The sequence below is a fragment of the Mastigoproctus giganteus genome, chromosome 8 (assembly GCF_048544385.1).
Source record: "Mastigoproctus giganteus isolate SK-2022 chromosome 8, ASM4854438v1, whole genome shotgun sequence".
Classification (NCBI taxonomy): Eukaryota; Metazoa; Arthropoda; class Arachnida; order Uropygi; family Thelyphonidae; genus Mastigoproctus; species Mastigoproctus giganteus.
Window position 1 is genome coordinate 40448990 of NC_143582.1, and position 23498 is coordinate 40472487.

Below are 23498 nucleotides of genomic sequence, written 5' to 3' on the forward strand. Positions count from 1 at the left end.
CTATGTAGACAGGTTTTTCATGTGTGGTGCAGGGCAGTACACACACTGACTCACTCACTCTCAATTATTTTAAGCACATTTCAAATAAAGTGTTGTCTTGTTTATATGGATCTTGAAAATTTCCAGCACATGCTGCCATCTCTTATTGTGTGTAAAAGTAACAGTGAACACAGTTTATAAATGACAGCAAAAATAGCTTGGAAAATTGGAGGTGGAAGAAAATTAGGCACATGTTTGCCTAATTTGTTCAATTTGGGCTTACAGAAGCCAAATTTCCTAGAATTCAGATCCATAATGTAATGAAACTTAAGCAAGTGATATATAAATAAATATACAGAAAAAAAAGTAACCAGTACAGTACTTTTTTTTTTTTTCTTTTTTTTTTTTTTTCTTTTTTTTTTTTTAAATACTGATATGATTTTAGATAGTAATTTCAGTTCTAATTTTGTGAAAAATGAGAACAAATCAATATTTTAAAAACATTTATGTACAGTGTTTTAATTTTTTTTTCCTTCAAAATTTCATCAAAAAAATTCATTCCACAGTGCTAGCCCATAGAGAAAATAGGCTACTATGAACCTAAACACATTCAGCAAAAGTATGGTATATGATTATTAGGTTTTGAAACCAGGAATCAGAAAATTTATTTAAGTAAATGCTGTACAAAGACATAAATCAACTAAATTGGAGCCAGACTATTACTACATTTCAGAATCAGAGCTTATTGACAGTTGTATTTACCTTTCTACAAATTTTTGTATAACACTACTGCACTGCACTTTTTTTAGGATGAAGAAAAAAAATTGTGCACATCCTACTGCCACATAATTGTTTGTATGAAATAAAAGTTCCTTTCAGTTTGAATTTTTTTTGTTTATGAACCACATGGGGAACACATGCTGTTCATAAATCAGGAAGTTACTATAAGTATTATTTTAGTTGTTTATGGTTTTTCAAAGAGAGAGAGAGAGAAATAATAAAGCAAGAAGTAAAGAGAGAATGCAATAATAAAGCAGTGAAATGATTTTATTGCACTGCTTATCCAAGGGTAAATGGAGAATTTTCAAATTTGATTTAAGCTGGGGGGATCTGCAAGAGAGGCAATTCAAACATTAAATTTGGTTTATTCATTTGTTTCTATTCTTTTAAATAGTATTTAAAAAGGCAAGTCTTTCACAGAAAACTATGACTGGTAATGAAATTAGTCAAGAAATACCATGAAAGTTAAGAAGCAGTTACAAAAATAGAATTGAATATAATGATTTGTTTATTTTTAACCTGTACCATTCTTCATTCATCCCTTGTAATCAAACAGGGATGAATCTTAACGGGAAATTTTGAAATACAGTTGATTCCGGTTATTTGGGACACATTGGGACTAGTGCATTTTGGCCCGATTAAGCGGCTGCCCCAATTATCCGAAGTTTCACGTAAATAGTTAAAAATACAATGCCCCCCCCTTTACAATTGGTTCAGTGTACAATCAAGTCACGTTACGATGGAGTCACCATTGTAAAGTACCGTTCACTATACGATGTGTAATAAGCGCCGGTCATTGTGATAACGTTTGTGAATTGAATTTTAATTCAATTAAACAGCGATTCTAATTAGCGAAAATAGGAGGAATATTATCCGCAGGCTATAAAAGTAAAAATATATTAAGTATAAATAAATTACCTTACCAATTAAAAAATTAAATGATACGTGAAATTCTGAAGAATATACGTGATAATCGGAACAATTAATACGTACTGTAATATGTACATACTAACTAAACTAGTTGACATTCCTGTTCACTGTCATTTGTGGGTTGGGGTTAAAATTTAAAACACTAAAAAGATAAGCAATCAATAACTTTTAACAAAGAACACAGTACACACAAATTGCAAGTAACACGATACGCACAAATGAGAATGGAGTAACAAATTACGAAGCTTTAAAAATAGGAACGAAGAGAAGATTTTGAAAATAATTTTTTTTGTATGATTAAAGATTCCATAGAAGTGTAAACACATTTTACCATAATAACCCACAGAATTCCAGTTGTCGGTATTATCGCAGATTCAGTAAGATCGAGTTTACTATCAGTTTATGATAGATTTCACTAACACAAAAGCCCAATAAACAGGTGACTGCTAATTGTTTTTATTATTTTATGGTTGTGACCTCCAGAAATCCGACCGAACTACGTGGTACGGTCGGAGACAATCGTAGAGTAATCTTCAGTGCTGTGGTCTCCTGCCCTGATTAAACGGCATTTGTCCCAATTAAGCGAAGTAAACCCTGGCTATTTTCTCGATTGAGTTCTGTTTTTTAAGATTTGCCCCAAATAAACGGCTGCCCCGATTAACCGGTGGCCCAAATAACCGGAAAACACTGTAGTTAAGGAATTCTGCTCAGTGAAAAAGGAAAAACATTGGACCAACCAAATGGGTTTTCATCATCACTTTTCAGAACAGTTTTCTGAAGACAGTTACATAAAGATATTAAGTAACTTGATCATTTTTTCTTCTGCAAAAATGGGCTTTCTTCTGTTGAAAATACATAGAAATGAAACCATTTCCAGCTTTGATGCCTTTAAAGAGTATTTGACAAGTGCTGTGATGGTATATTAAAGGAAGCATTCCAGAATTTTTTTTAACTATAGCAGCATTAATGATATGTAGAACTTCTATATTTAATGTGTTGATAAACATTGCTTAATTAATCTGCTGAAAGTTAAATGAACTGAATCAACAGCTTTCTGAATTGTCACTTAGTGGCACTTACTACACATCATATAGTGAACAGTACTTTACTAAGGTAAGTCCATCATAATGTGATTTGATTGTACAGTGAACCAATTGGAAACCGGGGATCCACTATATTTTTAACTATTTACGTGAAACTTTGCATAATTGGGGCAGCCGCGTAATCGGGCCAAAATCCACTAGTCCCGACGTATCCCAAATAACCGGAATCGACTCTATATCTGTCCTGAATAACCAGGTCTTCAGTTTTATGGCAAATTTTTGGAATTGTTACTGCCAATGGTCATCATGAGAAGGGGTTATCTTCTGTGGACTCTCAGCCCTATTTATGTTCAGAAAAAATTTTATGTAGTATTCAAAAGGGGTGGCATCACAATATTTATCTTTCATTTGTTTATGAATAAATTGTAGTTCATTCCCTTCTTTTATTCTGAAATTTGACAATGACCTAGTGCTTCAATTTCATGACTTTTTTTTTTTAATTTGTTTTGCCTAGTTGAAATCTCTTCCGTTCTTTTATTCTTCACTGTATTGAATTGGTCTGGTGCATGTAAGATATAGACATTTATCATATCAGAGTGTGATAAAACTATAGTTTTATATATAAAACATATTTATAGCCAAGGTAACTTTGTTTTACATCAATCTCCTATATTTATATCCATTTACCAATATATTTAGCCTGCATTGCCCATAAATAAGCTTCCTAAAAGAAAAACAAGCAGCCCAGGTCATTTATGGTATTCACAAAAAAAAATCATTCTTTATTGTAGGGAAAAGTTGCATTATTAAAGAAACTTGACAGCAGGATTTTATTGAAGCAGTTTTCTGAGACATAACTCATCAACTGCAAATAAAGAAGAACAAAAACCGAGTGAAGCTAAATAAATTCTTTGCAGACAATGAAACAATCAAAGAAATAGCAAAGCATACTGTATATTACTTTTTTTCTTCTAATCATCTTCCATCATTAAAATAATCATCTTATAATGATGGAATTAATATAGATATAGTCAACATGAAATTTTATTATGGTACTACACAAAAGAAGGCAAAGAAAGGGTTATAAAGAAAAGTGTTACGGCTAGTTTTCATAACAAGGGATGGTTGTTTTATTTATTCAGTTAATCATAAAATTAATGTACTTACCTTGATTTGTCACAATATAACTGTCTTTATTAATAATTTTTTTCATTGGGATGTGATTGATAAATACTTTTAGGGGTTATATTAGATCACCTTATGGAAATTGGATAACAGCAAAGTCGAAGATTGATATTCTGTTCACTGCATTATCTTCAGATACTATTCTTACTGTAGACAATGGAGGTACAGTTCGCTTGTGGGAAATTGGTCTTGCTTCATTACAGAAATCAATGTATGAATGGAAAGAAATATTAGGCAGAAAACAAGATCCGTTACAGGTAAAAATAATTTTTATTAAAGGTTTGTATTTGTTTTTTACCATTCTGATGTTTAGCATATAACATCATTATAATAGAGACTAATTGAATTTGAAATTTCTTATACAAGTAAGAATTAATTTAAATTTTTTTGTAAAATACATGTAAAGGAAGGTTGTGAGTGTGGATTTAGACAGTGAATGGATGTTGACTGGTTGCATCATGTGTTCTGACTGGTTTGGAAGAGAGTGGGGAAATTACAGATGCCAATTCAGAAAAGCAGTGCCCATGGAAGTAGCTAAATAAAAGAAATGCAGCAGAAACTGAATATCTTGTGAAACAGAGTGGAGAGACTTTGTAAGAGGATGGGTCATCAATTAATCTGACTGCTCTCTTTTGAAAGGCGTTTAGAAGCATGAGAGAAGTTTTGGGGCACTACTCCACATGTGAGAGTGAGAGTGGATTTCAGATTTGTATAGAGTGAGTAATTATTTAGAAGAATATTAACACCAAGAGTGAAAAAGAAACCCCATTTTTTTGATACAGAGGAAGCAATATTTGTAATGTGCTTATGCTGAGAGAGAGATTGAAGTGTGGTTAATTTCAAAAGAGATATGTGATCTATGAGTAGTAGTCTCTCTCTTTTTTTTGCAAAAAGTAAGACAGGGCTAAGGTTTAGAAGGATTGAAGTTAACTAAATTTTCTTTGCCCCATTGGAGAATCATCTGGACATCATCATTTAAGGATTTGGTGGTGGATATTTGAGATGTTGAAGCTGTTTCTACATTGCAAGGTTTCTCAAACTGGTAGGTGGAATATACTGATGATGGCATGCTATAATCAGTAAAACTAAGTAGGATTTCCAGTCAGTGGAAGAAGTTCACAAGAGTAAAATAAGTACACACCAATTGTTGTTTGTTATTTGGTTTTTAGGAGCATTAGCAACTAAGGCCATATTGCTCCGGGGATATGCGGTGGTCATTCCCTGACCTTTCCGCATCCTCCGTATTTGGTGGGCATGGGCTCAAACCCCGGTCTAATCAAGAAGCGTGTGCTACGCACTGTTTCTCCTGCCCACCTGGCTACGGAGGCACCTACACCAATTGTATAAGATAATGTGAGGAATAGCAACTCTAAGTAATCTTATACAATTAATGGTCTTGAATTAAAAATAGCAGAGGAATAAAAGGATTTGGGAGTTATGATACAGGTGGACATGAAGTTCTCTAAGCAGTGTAGGTAGGTATTGATGGACAAGGGAGGCACATCAATGATTTATCAAAAAATATTTTCTCATAAAAAGTATTTTCATTGTTAGGATTATAGATAGCGAGGTTGTAATCCCATTATATAAGGCAATTATAAGGTCACACTTGGAACATTGTGTCGAAGTACGTCATTTTACTAGCCTCTGAGAGAGGATAGTAAAAGGAATGAAGGCAAAATTTTTACTATTATAAATGATTCCCCCACAGGTGGACATAAATTCAAATTACAGAGAAAAGGATTTAGACTGTAGTGTAGGAAGTTTTCTTTTAGCAAGCAAATTATTAATTACTGGAATAATTTACTTCCGTGGGTAGTTGATGCTGACAGCTTGGGAAAATTCTAGTTAGCTATGCAAGGAGAGAAACAGATAGGTTATTTATTTTTGTTTTATTTTTTATGTAAAAAAAAAAAAAAAGTAAAGTGCAGCCATTATCAACCCACTGCAGGATGGAAGCCTCCTCAACTTTTCATGCTGAGGGAAATGGACCATAATCTGCCACGCTGGTCCAGTGCGGGTTGGCAGATCGACCGTATTCAGCAGTCAGGGGCTTGAACCCCCTGGTCTACTCAAAGAGCGTGTGCTATTGCACTCCCACTCCTGCCCACTCGGCTACGGAGGTATTTGATTTATTATTATTTTATTATTATTATTTTTTAATTTTGGTATTTATTTATTTATTTATTTGCTTATCATTAGCTTTAGTTGAGGCATATGATGCAAGAAAGCAAGCTTATAGAGCATCAGATAAAAAAAAAGACCTTCCCATTTCACCCATCTGGTCACTCCAAATGTTTGTCTAGTTCAGCCTTAAATTTATTTAAGCTATCAACTTCTACAACAACAGATGGAAGTTTGCTCAGGTTCTTAATATCAGCATTGAGCCTGCTCAAACCATTCAAGGCCTTGTACACCTCATCAGATCACCTCGCAGGTGCCTAGTCTCCAGATGCTGCAACTGACAGAATTTAAGCCTTTTCTGGTAAGAGAACCCCTTTGTTTCTCTCACCAATCTTGTTGCTCTTCATTCTAGCAACTCTACATCCTTGAATAGTGTAGCAAAAGCTTGTGGCTTCCTTGCACTATGTTACTAATACTAATCAGTATAATAGGTGCAATGTTTGTGACCTTGGAAATCAGTCTCATCAGTTTAAAAGGGAAAAAAATTGCGTTGTCTAGACATCTGTGAGGAGATAAAGTGTTTAGGGATTTAAACCAGTTGAATAACCTGAATGCTGACCAAATCCTTACTTTTTCGTGGACAAAGCATGAAAGGAAACATCAATTTAAATTGGAAAATAAGGGTTGCAAGATAGATGCATATATAGATGCAAAATAGATGCCTTTGGTCAGAAAGTAATTAATTTTTAAAATACACTCACCTGGAGTTGTTGTGAGAATATGTAATTTGGATAAATTTAAAGGAGTGAACAAATTATTAGAAGAGATATGCAAATAAAGGGGGGAAATTATTTATTTATTTTTTATGGCTGTATAAGCTAGCTGTGTAGATAACATCTCTGGAGATCTATCATTACCCTGGCTATTTCCAGTCTTCTACTCTAGGGGTTAGGATTATTAGTATAGAAATGACATAATGATGCATGGAAATGAATTTATTCTGCCTCTGCCAAAAAAAAAAAAAAAAAACCCATTATTTCCATCAGAAAAAATTGCCTATCTGATTTCTATTTCTCCCTTGAATTTGCCAAGCTCTTTGCCTCAGCTACGCTTACTACAACATGCTGCCTGAAGATGAACTTCATAAAATCTAGTCTGCTGCTACACCTTAAGATTTTATAGTTAGGCCTTCTGCTTCTTATCTCACTTACCAGTGTAAATATTCCTCCATCATCCATTTACTAATCCTCATGGCTTTATACATTTCAGTCAGATACCTCTAAGGCATCTTGTTGCAAAGCTCTGCAGACTGCATCTTTTGGTTTCCTCATGGGGATTATGCTTAGTGCTCTTTATCTGTCTAGTCACCTTTCTCACCCACCAGACCTGAATAGATCTTCCCTCTCTCTCTCTCTCTCTCTCTCTCTCTCTCCGTACAAATTATCTTGCATTTCTTATCAGTAAACTTTAACTTTGTCAGCATCTGCTGTGTTGGTTGATTTAGATTTTACTGGCGCAAAAACAACTGTGGTTCTTCTACTGTGTTCCTTCATCACAATCACTTAGGAAGGTAAGAAATAAGGAAGGTCCATGCCTTGAAAATTCAGGCTTAATCTATATTCACTGTCAACCCATTTTTTATAGTCATCTTTCACATCTTTCTTAATAATATAATAAAATTATACATGACATTTTATTACCCTTCACAGTGATGAAAACCTTGCAATTAAAACAAATAGCATATGTAGTACTGCCATGTGCAGAAGTTCATTAAGCCAAAACCTGCTGGCATAGAGGTCTCCGTAGCCGAGTGGGCAGGAGCGGGAGTGCAGTAGCACACGCTCTTTGAGTAGACCGGGCTTCAAGCCCCTGACTGCTGAATGCGGTCGATCTGCCAACCCGCACTGGACCAGCGTGGCAGATTATGGTCCATTTCCCTCAACATGAATTGTTGAGGAGGCTTCCATCCTGCAGTGGGTTGATAATGGCTGCACTTTACTTTTTTTTTTACTGCTGGCATAGAGTGATGATGTGACATCACTCTTAGTGTGTGTGTGTGTGTGTGTGTGTGTGTGTGTGTGTGTGTGTGTGTGTGTGTGTGTGTGTGTGTGTGTGTGTGTGTGTGTTGTGTGTGTGTGTGTGTGTGTGTGTGTGTGGAGTAGGGCTCTGAATATATAACTGAGCCATTCCATGCCCATTTAGTGCTGTACTGCAAATTGGTTTCTCTATAAGTGCTTTTGCTTTTGAAATTGATAATATCGAAAGTTTATGTCATGATTTTCAGTATCTTATGATAAACTTTTGAAAACTCAAAAAATAAAAAGGAAATCTGAAAACTTAACTCCGACTCCTAGTGAATTCCATGAACTGTTTTTGTCTGATGAAGAAGGTTAACAGGTTCTTGGATATTAAAAAGAGAAACAAAGGATATTTGTGTAAAAATATGTATGTAATTACAGGTAGTTCTCGACTTTAACAGTTAATTCATTCCTAGTGCGCGTGCGCTCATAAAGCAAAAACTCGTAAAGCGGGAATTTATTTCCCATAGACATAAGGTTAAAAATAGGGGTTACGTTCTCAACGATGAAATTAGTTAGTTAATTAGTTTATGTTTAAACAATGATTGATTTATCGAAAGAAATGAAAATCTAGCCTGTAAAATCAAGCAAATTATAATAATAGAGAAATTATTTACAACTTACAAAAAAAAATGTTAAGGAATGTTTATTCTTCATCATCATCGACTAAATGCACACTTGTTGATCACTCATTATTGGCTCGGCACTCGTTGGTTTCATGCAACATATCTGAAGACAAGGAGTTGTCTTCAGAAATGTTTCAAGAGGTGTTTGTTTCCAAGATAATCTTTGCTTTTAATTATAAATTTCATGATTACATGCATAAGCATTTTTTAACTGCACACACAAATTGCAACTAACACGATTCGTGTGGAGTAACAAGTTTACGAAGCTTAAAAAAAGGGGGGGGGGGGATGAAGAGAAGATTCTGAAAATTTATTTATGTGTTTTATACAATTGAAGATTTCAGTAATGGGAAAACACATTTCACCATAATAACATAAAAAACCATACAATTCTAGCTATCGGTATTTTCGCAAATGCAAGAAGATCAAGTTTACTACCCATTTATAATTGCTTGCAGTAACTGAAAAGCCCAATAAACCGGAAAGTGCAAATTGTTTTTATTGTTTTATGGTCATGACCTCCAGAAATGTGTTTTAGAAAAATATCACAAAGCCATTCAAAAATTGATTCTTATAACGGAACATATGATAACAATGAAAGTGTAGTGCATTTTAATGATTTGAATTGGTAACTTGAAAAGGAAACCTGAAAACAACTCTTACTCCCAGTGAATTCCATGAACTGTTTTTGTCTGATGAAGAAGGTTAACAGGTCAACAATTTACAAACCATGCTCACAATCTTTTTTATGGCCTTAAAGTCACTCTTGTGACCTTAAAAATGATATTTTAGAGAGATAAATAGCTTAGTTATACAGTGAAAATTTCAACTTCTGACATCTTGGAACAAATTACAAAAAAACAATATGTTATTGGGTTCACATTACAATATTTTAACGATACGATGATGTCTCTGGAACTGATTAATATTGTAAAGTGGGGTACACTGTATTGTATAGCTACACATGTGGTTTGGAATGGGGTATTTATGAATGTTTAACATTTATTTTTTGCAATTAATGTTCATATTTTCGATTTTGTTGATATTTGATACTTGGGGGAAAATAACTGGCAAAGGTAAAGAAAGCCAACACGAGAACGACGAGAAAGGTTGGATAACTTATGCAAAAAATTAGTTTCCCGATATGGCACTCTAGTGCTGCTCGCTCAGTAAACAGACAGTTGTTATTATCGGTCTGGAGCAAAGTCGAGAATGATATATTGATTGACAGGTAGGCGTAGCAAACGATGTGCTGACTGGTGCGCGAATACAACACACGATAACATCGGTTTAGTATCACTTTAGTAGCACTCAGAAGCATTAATGGTAACTTGCCCTAATGAACACTTTCCATAAAGGTGAAAAAAGGTCAAGTTACCTCCACTTGAATCCCATGGGAGCTTGAACCCCTCCTGAAGTGAAGGGGGTAACCTAACCTTTTTTCTTTAGAATCATGGGTGGACTAGTGCATAAATTGTTTATTAACAAAATATTAAATTTTTATTACCGTACTTTTATTTTTAAAGACACTCATACGGATGCACACGTATCATAACGTCAATCAACACCTCAATAGCTATTCACTACACACACACACACACACACACACACACACACACACACACACACACACACACACACACACACACACACACACACACACACACACACAGGCAGGCAGTTCTCATTTTATGAGTTTTTGCTTTACAAGGTTTTTTTTTTTTTTTCTTCCCAAGTATCAGGTATCAACAAAATTGAAAATATGAACATTAATTGCTAAAAATGAATGTTAAACATTCATAAATACTGCATTTCAAACCATGCACATTGCCGTACAATACAGTGTACCCTGCTTTACAATATTAATCCGTTACCATCGTATCGCGAAAATATTATAATGTGAACCCAACAACACGTGTTTGGTAATTCATTCCACAACCTCGGAAGTTCAAATTTTCGCTATATAAAAGGTCATTTTTATAGTGTAAATTGTATTAGTTACCAATCAAAATGCACTATACTTTCATCGTTATCATTTGTTCTTTCATAAGAACCAATTTTGAACAGCTTTGTGATATTTTTCTAAAGCACTTTTGTGGAGATCACGACCATAAAACAATATAAACAATTTGCACTTTCCTGTTTATTGGGCTTTTCTGTTACTGCAAGCAATTATAAACAGGTGATAAACTCCATGTTATTACATTTGCAAAAATACCGATAGCTGGAATTGTTTGGGTTTTTACGTTATTATGGTGAAATGTGTTTGCCCTTTACTGAAATCTTCAGTCGTATAAAATACATAAATACATTATCAGAGGGCGCCTCCGTAGCCAGGTGGGAAGGAGCAGCAGTGCATAGCACACGCTTCTTGATTAGACCGGGGTTCGAGCCCGTCACCACCAAAACAGAGGATGCGGAAAGGCCAGGGAATGACCACCGCATATTCCCGGAGCAATATGGCCTTAGTTGCTAATGCTCCTAAAAACCAAAAAATAAATAACATAACATTTTCAGAATCTTCTCTTCATTCCTTTTTTTTTTTTTTTAAGCTTTGTAAACTTGTTACTCAGCGCAACTCGTGTTAGTTGCAATTTGTACGTTCCGTTAAAAAATGCTTATGCATGCTATTGAAATTTATAAAGAAAATACAAGATTATCTTGGAAATAAACGCCTCTTGAAGCATTTCTGAAAAAGACGACTCCTTGTGCAACAAAACAAGAGTGCCAAGCCAATAATGAGGGATCAATGAGTGTGCATTTAGTCGATGATGATGAAGAATAAATATTCGTTAACATTTTATGTCATAAATAATTTCTCAGTTATTATAATTTGATTGATTTTACAGGCTACATTTTCATTTCTTTGTATAAATCAGTCATTGTTTAAAGATAAACTAATTAGCTAACTAATTTCGTTGTTGATAACGTAAACCCCTATTTTTAACATTATGTCTATGGGAATTAAATTTCCGCTTTACGAGTGCATGCTGAGAACGAATTAACTCGTAAAGTCGAGAGTTTCTTTTCCTATTATATCCTAACCTACCATTTAACGTCAGATTACAAAATATAATGAAAAATAAACAAACCTTTTCCTTTTTTCGTAACCAAACCTAAATCAACAGTATAGTTAAAATCTGCTTTTAATAATGAGTAAAATACATAATGAAGAACATAAAAATGAACAGAATGAAACTTTTATTAATTTAGTTTTCATGAAAAAATCAACCAATGTTTTATTTTCCTTACAAATTTCTTCCATCTTTAAAAGATTCATTGCTGCTATTACCTGTTTACCGTTCATTACTCATAAATACACATAATGCCAACCAATGACTACACAGTAGCTTGTCGTCTGTCGCACCCACCACCAATCATTTCATCGTTTGTCACACCTACCTGTCAATCAATATATCCTTCTTGATTTCGGCTCCAGACCGATAACACCTAACGTCTGTTTACCAAGTGAGCAGTGCTGGAGTCCAGTGTCAGGAAACTAATTTTCTGCGTAAGTTATCCGACGTTTCTTGTCGTTCTCATGTTGGCTTTCTTTACCTTAGCCAAAAAACTCATAAACCCGGGAACTCGTAAAGCGAGAACTGCCTGTAATTGTAAATATAATAGTATAAATTAATTTCTTTCTAATCTCCTGAGCACATTCTTTTAATTGAAATTTAGGATTGATTGAATGTGTTATATGCACTACCCTGAAATTTCAGATGATTTATTAGTGCTTTGAAATCCAACTTATTCATTGGAATGCATGCTATTTCTAATTATTAAAAATTGAGACTTGTCAGAGGTATACACTCACCCCCCCCCCTTGTCTCCATCAGTGGGCATATCCTACACCACCTAATCGTGATGACCAATGCAGCATGTATAGTGATGGAACGGGTAGTGCCTGTTAGTTCTTCAGTATGAAGCCTGCACAATGGGGAAAGGGAAGGACCTTACAGTTTGAACAGAGAATGATTTGCAATGCTAGGAAGATTGAGGACCAGAATTTCGGCAACCACAGACATTATTGACTGTTCAAGGGCTGCCACGGGGAAGGTTTGGGTAGAAATGGTCCAAAGAGAGACAGCCACACAACCACCCAACGTGCCAGAATGTGGAGACCACCACTGGTTGACAGTGAAGGTGAATGTTGCATACTGTATGGGAACAACAGACAGCACATGCTCCCTCAATTAATGGCAGACTACAACTAGGCCACACAGAGAAGTGTTTCCAAGCACACCATTCCAGTGTATGCGCTTGCTCAAAGGCCTACTGAGTATTCAACCTTGTTCATGTGCACATATTGGTTGACCAACCATCATCAACATCCCTGCCTACATTGGGAATGGGAGCACAATTACTGGACATTGGATGAGTGGAAAAGAGTTGCAATGTCTGAATCCAGGTTCCAGCTCCATCATGCAAATAGACAGGTGTGTATTCAATAGCAAGCAGGTAAACAGCTGCAACCAACCTGCATGGTTGGACAAAAACAGGCCAGTGGTATCATGGTTTGCAGGATTTTTTCATGGTCATCACTAAGTCCCCTCATCCCCATCGAACACACCCTCACCGCCACATCCTACTTCAGGTTTGTTTCCGTGGTAAAAGTGTTCAGATGGCATTGGATCCTTTCAGCAAGACAACACCCTGTATCACAAGGTCCATATTGTGCAGAAAGGATCCTGTTCAAGCATTTCATATGCTCCCCTGGCTGTCAAATTTCCCTGACATCAATCCATCAAACATTTATTGGATGCAGTGAAATGCAGCATTTACTTGTCCATAGCAGTCCCTCACTCCATTGTCGAATTCCAGGATATTCTACTGTCCAGCTGGTCCAGGATATCTGAGGACACATTCCACAGTCTCATGGGATTGTTGCCATGATGGGCCCAAAGGTTATCACAGTGAAAGAGAGTTCAACACACTGTTAGGTAGGTGGTCATAATGTTTTGGCTCGTAGTGTGTATGCATTTTTTTATCTTATTTTTCACTTTGTGTTTGTGGGTTTTTTGTTTTTTTTTAGTAATGCTGGGGGAAAAATGGTGAATTTAAGATTCTCATCTTAAATGTACCATAGTAAATTTTAATTTACTTTGCACAGATTTTTTTTGAGTTTCATTCAGATTTAACTTAATTATATGCAGTCAGAATAATTTTGTATTTTTATAGTTAACTATAGAAAAAGAAAATCTAAAAGAGCTTGGTGGCCCAAAGCATGGCAAAGTTGATCCAACTGGAGCTCCACATGTTGGAGGTAACACGTGGGCTGGAGGCACAGGTTAGAATTAAGAGACTTTTTCATCCATTATCTATAAAATTAGACAAAAATCCCTAATTTTATTTCTGCTAATATCAGAGTTTCTTAACAGTGAATAACTTTAGAAAGAATATAATTTGCATATAATTTCTTATTTCAAAAAAAAAAAAAAAATCATTATTGACCTACCACATTGTAGTTATTATTATTATTGCTCTCTTATATTATTTCTCCCTGATTGGGTGTTCCACCTCGTAACGGGTATTGCTACCAAGTACACAGGGTGGTTGTTGTTATGTCTGTTATTATTATTATTGACATTGTAGTTATTATTATTTGTAATAAAGAATTACTTTATTATAAAGTTATGTCATAGAACTGCCACCACTATTTTGACTGTACTTTTGCCTCAAAAGGTTAGTGAGCTCTTTGGTAAGATTTCATTTGATAGCAAAGTTCTAAATTACTATAAAAAGAGAAATGAAAAAATTCATATCCTGAGTAAAGTGTTATGAAAAATATTAATATTGTGCTGTGGAGCCTTATTTGTGGTATGCTATACCATATATGCAATTTTATTTAATATATGCAGTTTTTTGTCCTCTCTCTCCAGAGAGTATAGTAGTGGTTCACAATGTGGCCCTATTAATGTTTCTGAGTATCTGTTGAGTTATTTAGCACAAGAAGATGCTTAGACTTAGACTTCTTTTGCGTCAAGTGGAATATCATGTATTTTAATTTGGCAACACTAAGGACATGTTCAGCTGGTTTATAGTCCCTTTTGTTTTATGGTTTTGCCTTCCTTTCCTTTCCATAACATATTGCTTTGAATCCAGACTTTTCCAGACAGGTGACAAATCTACTACGTTGGAAAGAGTGCCATAGTATAGGTATGTTTGGGTGGTTGGCTAATGCCTCAGTTTCTAAGTCAACCATAAGGACCTTGACAAGGAAGTACTAGGCTCCTTGTGCATAATCCCTCCTATCAAAGGCTGGTAATTAGCTGAATTGAGGATGGTGAAATCCCCCCCCCAACACACACACACACACACACACACACACCTTTTTAGCTGTCTGTTTTTTTTTTTTTTTTTGTACAATTAAAAATATTTAGTATCCTCCAGGAGTGTCTGAAGTTCTCCCATGTCTAATTTGTGTTAATGGAGGTGCTCAATTATGCTGGAATATCTAGTATAGGTACTTTCTTTGGAATGGAGAAAATTTGATATATTTTTATTCTTTTAAAATTTTCTATAAATTTAAAAAAGAATAAAAATATTGTTTTTGAATTTTAGCAGTGTGCATTTTTAGTTTGTTTCTTACAGAAATATATATTATAACAAAAATATGTTTAATTAATAAAAAGTATTGAAATAAAATACTTAATTTATATTTATTTTAACCTGTATAGTGTAATTGTATTCTTTTTTTTTCTTTTTTCTTTTTTTTTATATATATATTTTAAACACAGTTTTTATATTTTGTGCTGCAGGTGGTCGAGATACTGCTGGTCTGGGAGGAAGAGGTGGACCATACCGTTTAGATGCTGGCCATGATGTTTTCCAAATTCCTGATGCTAATAAAGATGTTCCTGAACATGTAATGTGCTACGTGTTACATTGAGAAATTACTAAAACTAAGTTTAAAAAATTTGCAAACAGATATTGTAGAAATATCTACCTTATAGTTATAGTATTAGTGCCAAAAGAGGCAAATTATTCAGGGAAACTTTTGAAGCATATAGCCTTAAAAAAATGCCTATTATTCTGACCATTACCTATTTTCATTCAAGTATTTGTCCAACCTATTTTATTGGCTTTATATAAGCTCTCTATTCAACAAGGTCTAATGAGATAGTGGGTCATTCATTCCAAAATATTGGCTGAAAGAATATTTTCTTATACTTAAGGTATCATTTCTTAAATTATCCTTAGCCTCTTTAATAGTGTATATTTCTTATGCATTCTTAACATGCACTCTAGTCATAAGTAGGTTTCCCAGTTTATAAACTTTGCACATTAAAACTAAGATCATCTGTAAGAATACCTATTTATTCTGAAAAGATATATAGTATTCAGTCTTAACTATTGTTTTATATATTAGAAGAATTTGTATATTTCTGTCATCCTCTCAGAAATATGAGGAGAGTGCGACAAACTACTTTGTTTATCACTCCCAAATAAATAATGGCTTAATCTTACAATTACTGTTACTCGAGTTTAGAACCTTGCATTTTACATAGTATTTTATTTTAACTGTCGTTCTTCAGACTGTTCGAACATTTTATCTATGTCATATTTTATCTGCTTAGAGCCGCTGTTTGATTCTCATTTGTTCTGTGCTTTGGGTGTTGAATTAAAATTATCACAAAGATGGAGGATCCCTGATGAGTGGTGAGTTTGTATTTTCAGCCCCAAGTAATTTTTGGATGCTACTTTTGCTGAAGAGGGGAACTACAATAGTTGGTATTCACTTTCATTTTCTTGTTGAAAATGGAGTTCCAAAGTGAATTTAAGTAAAATGATATTTGAACAGTCTTCCATTATAATAGCCTGTAGAGAGATGCCTGGTGGTCCAGTAAGGAATCCTTGCCTTTCTCTGTTACTGTACCCAAAGTATTCATACAAAGGGTACTAGGAAAGTTTTGCAATATGACGCAACAATGAATCACAGGAAGCTGCTTGTTGCTGCATGTTGAGACATGTTCATACGTGAATAGTAGCCGCCGCGCCAAGTCGATGGGCTCAGTTATTCATTAGTAGTGAGAGTGTAAAGTGTTTGCGATGGCATTGTGGTCACGAAATGAGATAAGGACAGTTTTGCGGTATAATTCCGTGCGTGGTTTAACCATAGACCAGTGCTTAGAAGAAATGACTCTTGCACTAGATGATGATTGTCCACATCGTACAACGATATTCAGGTGGTATAGAGAATTCCAAAGGGGAAATTTCACTCTGGAGGATTCTGAGAGGCCGGGAAGGCCACGAACGTCAGTTACGGAGGAAAACATTACTGCTGTGAGGAAAATGCTTGACGAAAACAGGCGAGTGACCTACCAACAGATAGAGGATACTTTGGGCCTAAATGCACCAGCAATTCGTTCGATTCTGCAAGATCATTTGCACGTGAAGAAACTTTGTTCTCTCTGCGTGCCGCATCAACTGACTGAAGAGCAGATGACACGACGTGTGACTTGGTGCCGGGAGATGTTAAAAAAGTTTGATAAGGGACAATCTCGGTATGTGAACAACATCGTGACAGGTGACGAGACTTGGCTGTACTATTACGATCTGCCGACCAAGGCTCAAAACAAAGTTTGGGTCTTTGATGATGACGACACACCCGTAATTGTCAGAAAATCCCGATCTGTAAAGAAGAAAATGATAGCTGTATTTTTCAAATCGAGTGGAATTGTGGAACGTGTCGTTTTGGACACGCAGAAGACAGTCACAGCTAAGTGGTATACTGAACAATGCCTGCCTAAAGTCATTGGATCTATGAAGAACCTGCGGCCAAAGTCAAGAATGGACACCTGGTACCTCCATCACGAAAATGCTCCAGCTCACCGCGCCAAAGCCTGCACCGAATATTTGACCACGACAGGACTGAAACTTCTCGAGCACCCTCCCTACAGTCCAGCCCTTGCTCCCTGCGACTTTGCACTGTTCCCGCATGTGAAAATGAAGCTAAAAGGGAGGCGGTTTTCCAGTGATGAGGACCTTCTACGGGCTTGGGACAACAAGTGTGCTTTACTCCCTAGTGAAACTTGGCAGAACTGGTTTAAAGATTGGTTTTGGAGGATGGAGAGGTGTATTGAATGTAGAGGAAATTACTTTGAAAAAATTAAATAAACAAAGCTGTATTGCAAAACTTTCCTAGTACCCTTTGTATATATGTCCAATTTGGTGTCATTCCTGATGTTCTTTGGTTGATTATACATGATTTCACATGAATATCAACATGTATACTGTTTACCTGACATCTCCAAGATTTATAGATGTTTTGCAGGATCTAGAAGAAAATTTTGCCATTCTCCTCTTTGGTTACTGATATTTTTTGTGTAACAGATGGTAATATGGATGGGTTGATAGTTGTTTTAGAGTTGTGGAACTTGTTTGTGATTTTGTTGGTAACTGTTATAAAGATGGAAATTATTCATTGTTGTGAAAAGTAACTACAAAATAAGTGGTTTAGTTCTTTCCATGACCTGGCCTTAGTGCGCTAAAAAACCCTATGGGTCATGTTTAGCCCTTTATGATGAGCTGTGTTATGGAGCTTAATTTTTCACTTCATATTTTTACCAGTCATCTTTAATATAGAAGCAGTGGTCCTAATCCTGGAAGATCATTTCCTTCAAGTTAATCTGTTATCTTTTGTCTTGCAGAAAAAAATTGAGAAAAATGTGACAAAGAAAAAGTTTGAGAAAATAATGCTATTCTATGTTTTGTTTTTTTGTTTTTACTGTCCAAGGACAGCATTACCCTCCAGTCACAGTGACAGAGCTTTGGCTTATACTTTTAGGAAAAAATAACAGAGCAATGTTATTTTCTCTCACTATTTCAGTATTTACTAAATTGCTGTATTTGATCAAATACAGCTAACCAGTAACAGAAGTAACATTATACGTGTAATGGAAGTTAAGTTTACAATATGACTTGTTCTCCCACACATGCTTAACTGCTCGTTTAGATATTGATACAAAATATCTGATATTTTATATTCAATGCTCAAGACAAGGTCACTATTTGAGGCTACCTGTTATTCAATGATGCAACCAAATACAGTGCTGTCAAATTTTAATGAATAATGGAGTCACCTTTCTTGATAATGTTTTTTGAGTTTATCCAGTCGTCAACCTAAAGTAGCTTCATCAGCTATCTTATTAGTTACTTTAAATTGACTCATGGGTAAAAAAAAAAAAAAAAAAATCTTCTGAAATTTTTAAAACATAAAATGAAAAATACAAACTTAATTTTACCACGAAAAGTCATAAACCCTCTATGATGCATGAATTACATCTCTTAAATTACCAACTGCAGTAGGACCAGATGATATTCATTATGATAATATGGTAATGCAATTAGGAGAGGAGTTACTGATGACTCATCTTCATTTCTGTAATAGGCACAGTGCTTTCTTCCAAACAAGGTAAAATTCCCTAGAAATTATTGCCCAAAAGCTTTACCAGCTGCTTTTATAAGGCCTGGAGAAAATGGTAAACAATAGTTTAATCTGCTACCTAGAAAAAGCAACCTTCTGATTAATACACAATATGACTTCAGATGGAGCCAATCTGCACTGGACCATTTAATTAAAATAAAAGCAGGCATCTGAGATGATTTCATTCAGTTTGCCATATAGTGAAAATGGCAGTGAGCATTTGCGATGCCTTCAGTTAGGTTGAATACCAAGTAATGATTCTTAGATATTGAATTAGCCTGTGGCCTTGCATGATGTTACAGGCTAATTCCAAAAGGAATCTTGTGTGCAATGCATAATGTTGGGCATGGAACATGGAAATTTGAAGGCTGTACCCTTCTTAGATTGTACTAAGCATTAGTGAGGTCTAAACTTGATAATGCCCAAATTCAGTGACGAAAGAGTTTTTGATAGCTGGATCTGATCCACCACAGTGCTATTTGCATAGCCACAGAAGCATTTTGAACATCTTGTTACAACATACAGTTTGTATGTTGAAACCAAGGAACCACCATTAGCTGTTAAACAACAGCAGCTAGTATTACAATATTCTTATAAGATTCATGCTAGACCTAATATGGTCAACTTTGTTGATACCATGCTCATCAAAGGTAGATTGTAGTTTTTTTAAACAAGTACTTTCCAAGTACTAAGGAAGTACTTTGAAAAATTTTAGTAAATTATAGCCTCCTGATCAACCAAGTAGCTCTTTCACTGACTCCACCAAAAACTCTTATGCCAATTTGTGATTTGTCCTTTGAAAAATGAGGACAAGCATCTTTATCATCTGGGCTTGGCTTCTGTCAGTCACCCTTGATGTGGGCACCTATACATGGACTAGCAGCATCACTAGGATCCAAGCCCACAGCCTAGGTTCCAGGCTAACATAGGAATCTGGCAGGTTTGTCATGCTCTGTGACCAGTAAAAACTCGGAAAGGGGATTCCTGGTAGGTTTGTTAAGAGGAAGTCTTGTCTGACCAATTTGATTGGATACTACGATGTGGTCACAAAGGAACTGGATGCTAAAAATAATTTTGATATCGTATACGTAGATTTCAGAAAAGCTTTTGATACTGTTGCACGTGGTAGACTGCTATACAAATTGGAGGGGTATGGCATTAAGGGCAAGTTGCTGCAATTTAGTTGGTTGAGTGGGAGATGGTAGAGAGTGGTAATAATTAGACACTGCTCTACGTGGACTAATGTTAATTAGTGGAGTCACCCAGAGTTCGGTGCTGGGCCCATTGTTGTTTTGTGTATTTATCAATGATATTGATGAAGGTATATCAGGCTTGATGTCCAAGTTTGCAGATGATACATAAGTTGGCAGGGTTGTTAATGACACTAAAGACAGTATGCTACTGCAACAGGATTTAGAAAAGTTAGGCAGATGAACTGAGAAGTGGCAACTGAAGTTTAACATTGACAAATGCAAAGTACTGCATGAGGTTACCAGTAACCCAAGAGAAACGTACAACTGTGGTACTACACTCAGAAAGGTGGAGAATGAAAAATACCCGGGGGTAATTGTGAATGAAGTTCTCTGAGCAGTGCAGACGGGCTTCCAGGGCCGACCGGGCTAGCCGAGTGGGTAAAGTACCTGCCCGGCAACCCAAAGGTCGCGGATTCGATTCCCGCCTCGGGCTTGGATCAAAGTACTGCAAAAAACCTTGGGAGGTGCAATATGGCCACAGAAGCCGATGCGCCAACAACTACCAAAAATCATCAAATCAAATCACGGGCTTCCAGAGCAGGTCATGGAGTTTTGTCAATGATATATAGGAATTCTGCTAGCAGAGACAAGGAAGTGATTATCCCTTTGTATAAGGCAATGATCAGACCACACCTTGAGTACTGTATACAGGTCTGGAGGCCTCATTTTAGGAAGGATGTAGAGTTGCTAGAACGAGTACAGAGAAGGACAACAAGATTGGTGCGAGGAACAAAGGGGTGCACTTATGAAGAAAGGCTTAAGTTCTGCAAGTTTCAGCATATGGAAACTAAGCACCTGCGAGATGATTTGATTGAGGTGTATAAGGCCTTGAATGGTTTGAGCAGGCTCAGTCGCTTGCTCAGACTAAGAACCTTTAGGGGGCATGGATTCAAATTGAGGAAAGACAGTTGTAGAATAGATGTGCAGAAGTTTGCCTTTAGCCAACAGGTAGTTGATTGCTGGAACAGATTTCCATCTGTCGTTGTGGAAGTTGATAGGTTAAATAAATTTAAGATTGAACTAGACAAACATTTGGAGTGACCTGATGGGTGAAACGGGAAGAGTTTTTTTTTTTTTTTTTGAGCAGATGGTGTATAAGCTTGCTTTCTAGCATCATATACCTGAACTAATGCTAATGCTAATTTAATGTTAAAATAAAGGGATATATACATTTAATTCAAGTTTGTAATACAAGTGTTAAAAAAAAAAATTGTTCTTTGGCAAATTTAAGTCTTGAGCCAAATCATTCAACTCATCTTGTTTGATTAAATGTACCTCTCTACCTGAACTTACTAGCTGATAGTTGACGTCTTGTGCAGTGGAGGCTTCTGGAAAATCCTTGATTTGAACACTTATCTTCTCACCACTACTGTCATTCCAAGTTTGGGGGGGGGGGGGGGCACTGGTACAGGCCTCCCACACTACAATATAAAAACAACACAAATTCAATTTTTATCACTACACAGTACACAGACATGGCAACTTACTAGTTCTACTCATGTGAAAACACTGAAAGGAAAAATATTTTCAACTCAGTAGATAGAGCCAGAATTTATTTTACTGCTACTGCAGTTGTTGCAGGCTGCATCCTCCTACTCTCGAGGGGGGGCTGTTTATGTTTGGAGGAGAGATTTACAATCCTGAGAACATGTCACGATCAGTTAATACTTGGAAAATCTTGCCACAGCCTACAAAAATCCTTAACAAAAACACTAAGTGTGCTCTCTTCAAATTGTAAATTGTTGCATAAGAATTTGAACCTAAGAACCATAGGTAGAAGTCTGATTATCTTTATCACAAGAAAACCGAGGTCAGAATCGATTACTACAATTAAGAGTATTAGCTTAAATATGTTAAAATAAATCAGTATGTATATTTAATAACTGTGATGTGATATGAAACAATCATGATCATTTTCGAAATCTACACATAAAAATTGGTTAAAAATAGCAATTAAGTTCTTGGAGGTAAAAATCATGTTGGCTAGTGTAATAGTAATAAACTTTCCAAGGTGTGATAGTTTCCCAACAGCATGTGTAGTGAGAGTTTTATTCAGCAAAAGAAAGCATGGCTTATTTTTCAGTTGTTATTATTAAATTAACTTTTCAGCTAATAAGCTTGTTTTAAAATCTTCCATTTTTTTTAACAGATTAAAGAAGCAGCAAGAGAAATGGCTCAGAAAGTATTTCAGGAAAGGTGTGTGTGTTTATAGTCATCTAAACTGATTAAATATGTTTAAATTCAAAACTTGTAATAAATGGAGTACAGATATCATGTGGCGGCCAATTAAACAAATAATAACAATCAATCCATATAAAATAATAGCTGAAAAACAAAAAAAAAAAAAAAAAAAGGATATTTATACTGAATCCATGATATTTATCAGAATATACTTTCACACTTGCTAAAATTGCATTATAGCAACAGCCCATTGTTAAAGGAAGAAATCATGTTTATCTAATCTAACGATTAAAATTTATAATGCTATAATTTTTTTAATTGAAAAAATTAATTTAAAACTGGTGATCACTTGGGCTGAATATGTTATTAATTTTAAATTACAGTTTAATTTTAGGATTAATTTATGTTATGAAAAGGATTAGGATACTAATTAATAAACATTTTATTCAAAGTTTTTGGTTTATACAAAATATAGCAGTGTGGACAGCACAGCCTAAAGTAAATTAAAGTATGTGGTATGTATTATTGTCATCATATGGAAGCAGTGGACATACAATAGATTTCAGAGTTAACATTAGCAGAGGAATACGATACAAGAAAGCAAGCTTATACAGCATTGACCAAAATCCACAATGACAGATGGAAGTTTATTCCAGCAATCAGCTACATGATGGCTAAAGGCAAATTTCTGCACATCTGTTCCTTCTACAACTGTCTTTCCTCAATTTGAATGAATTTATGCCTCCTCAAGTTTGTAATCTAAGCAAGAGTCAGAATCCCATCAGCATTGAGCTTGCTCAAACCATTCAAGGCCCTATACACCTCAATCAGATTACCTCACAGGTGCCTAGTCTCCAGACGCTGCAATTTTCAGTATTTAGAATTTAGCT

General features: G+C 35.5%; 1 protein-coding gene across 1 annotated transcript in view; it reads left to right on the plus strand.

Moving 5' to 3' along the window:
* The window catches only part of c12.2 (von Willebrand factor A domain-containing protein c12.2), a 574487-nt gene that overhangs the window by 497192 nt on the left and 53797 nt on the right, over positions 1–23498 (plus strand). Inside the window, exons 34-37 of the mRNA XM_090380213.1 lie at positions 3973–4174; positions 13927–14035; positions 15507–15613; positions 22577–22623. Coding sequence (XP_090236339.1) covers positions 3973–4174; positions 13927–14035; positions 15507–15613; positions 22577–22623 — 465 coding nt within the window. The remainder of the gene's footprint in view (positions 1–3972; positions 4175–13926; positions 14036–15506; positions 15614–22576; positions 22624–23498) is intronic.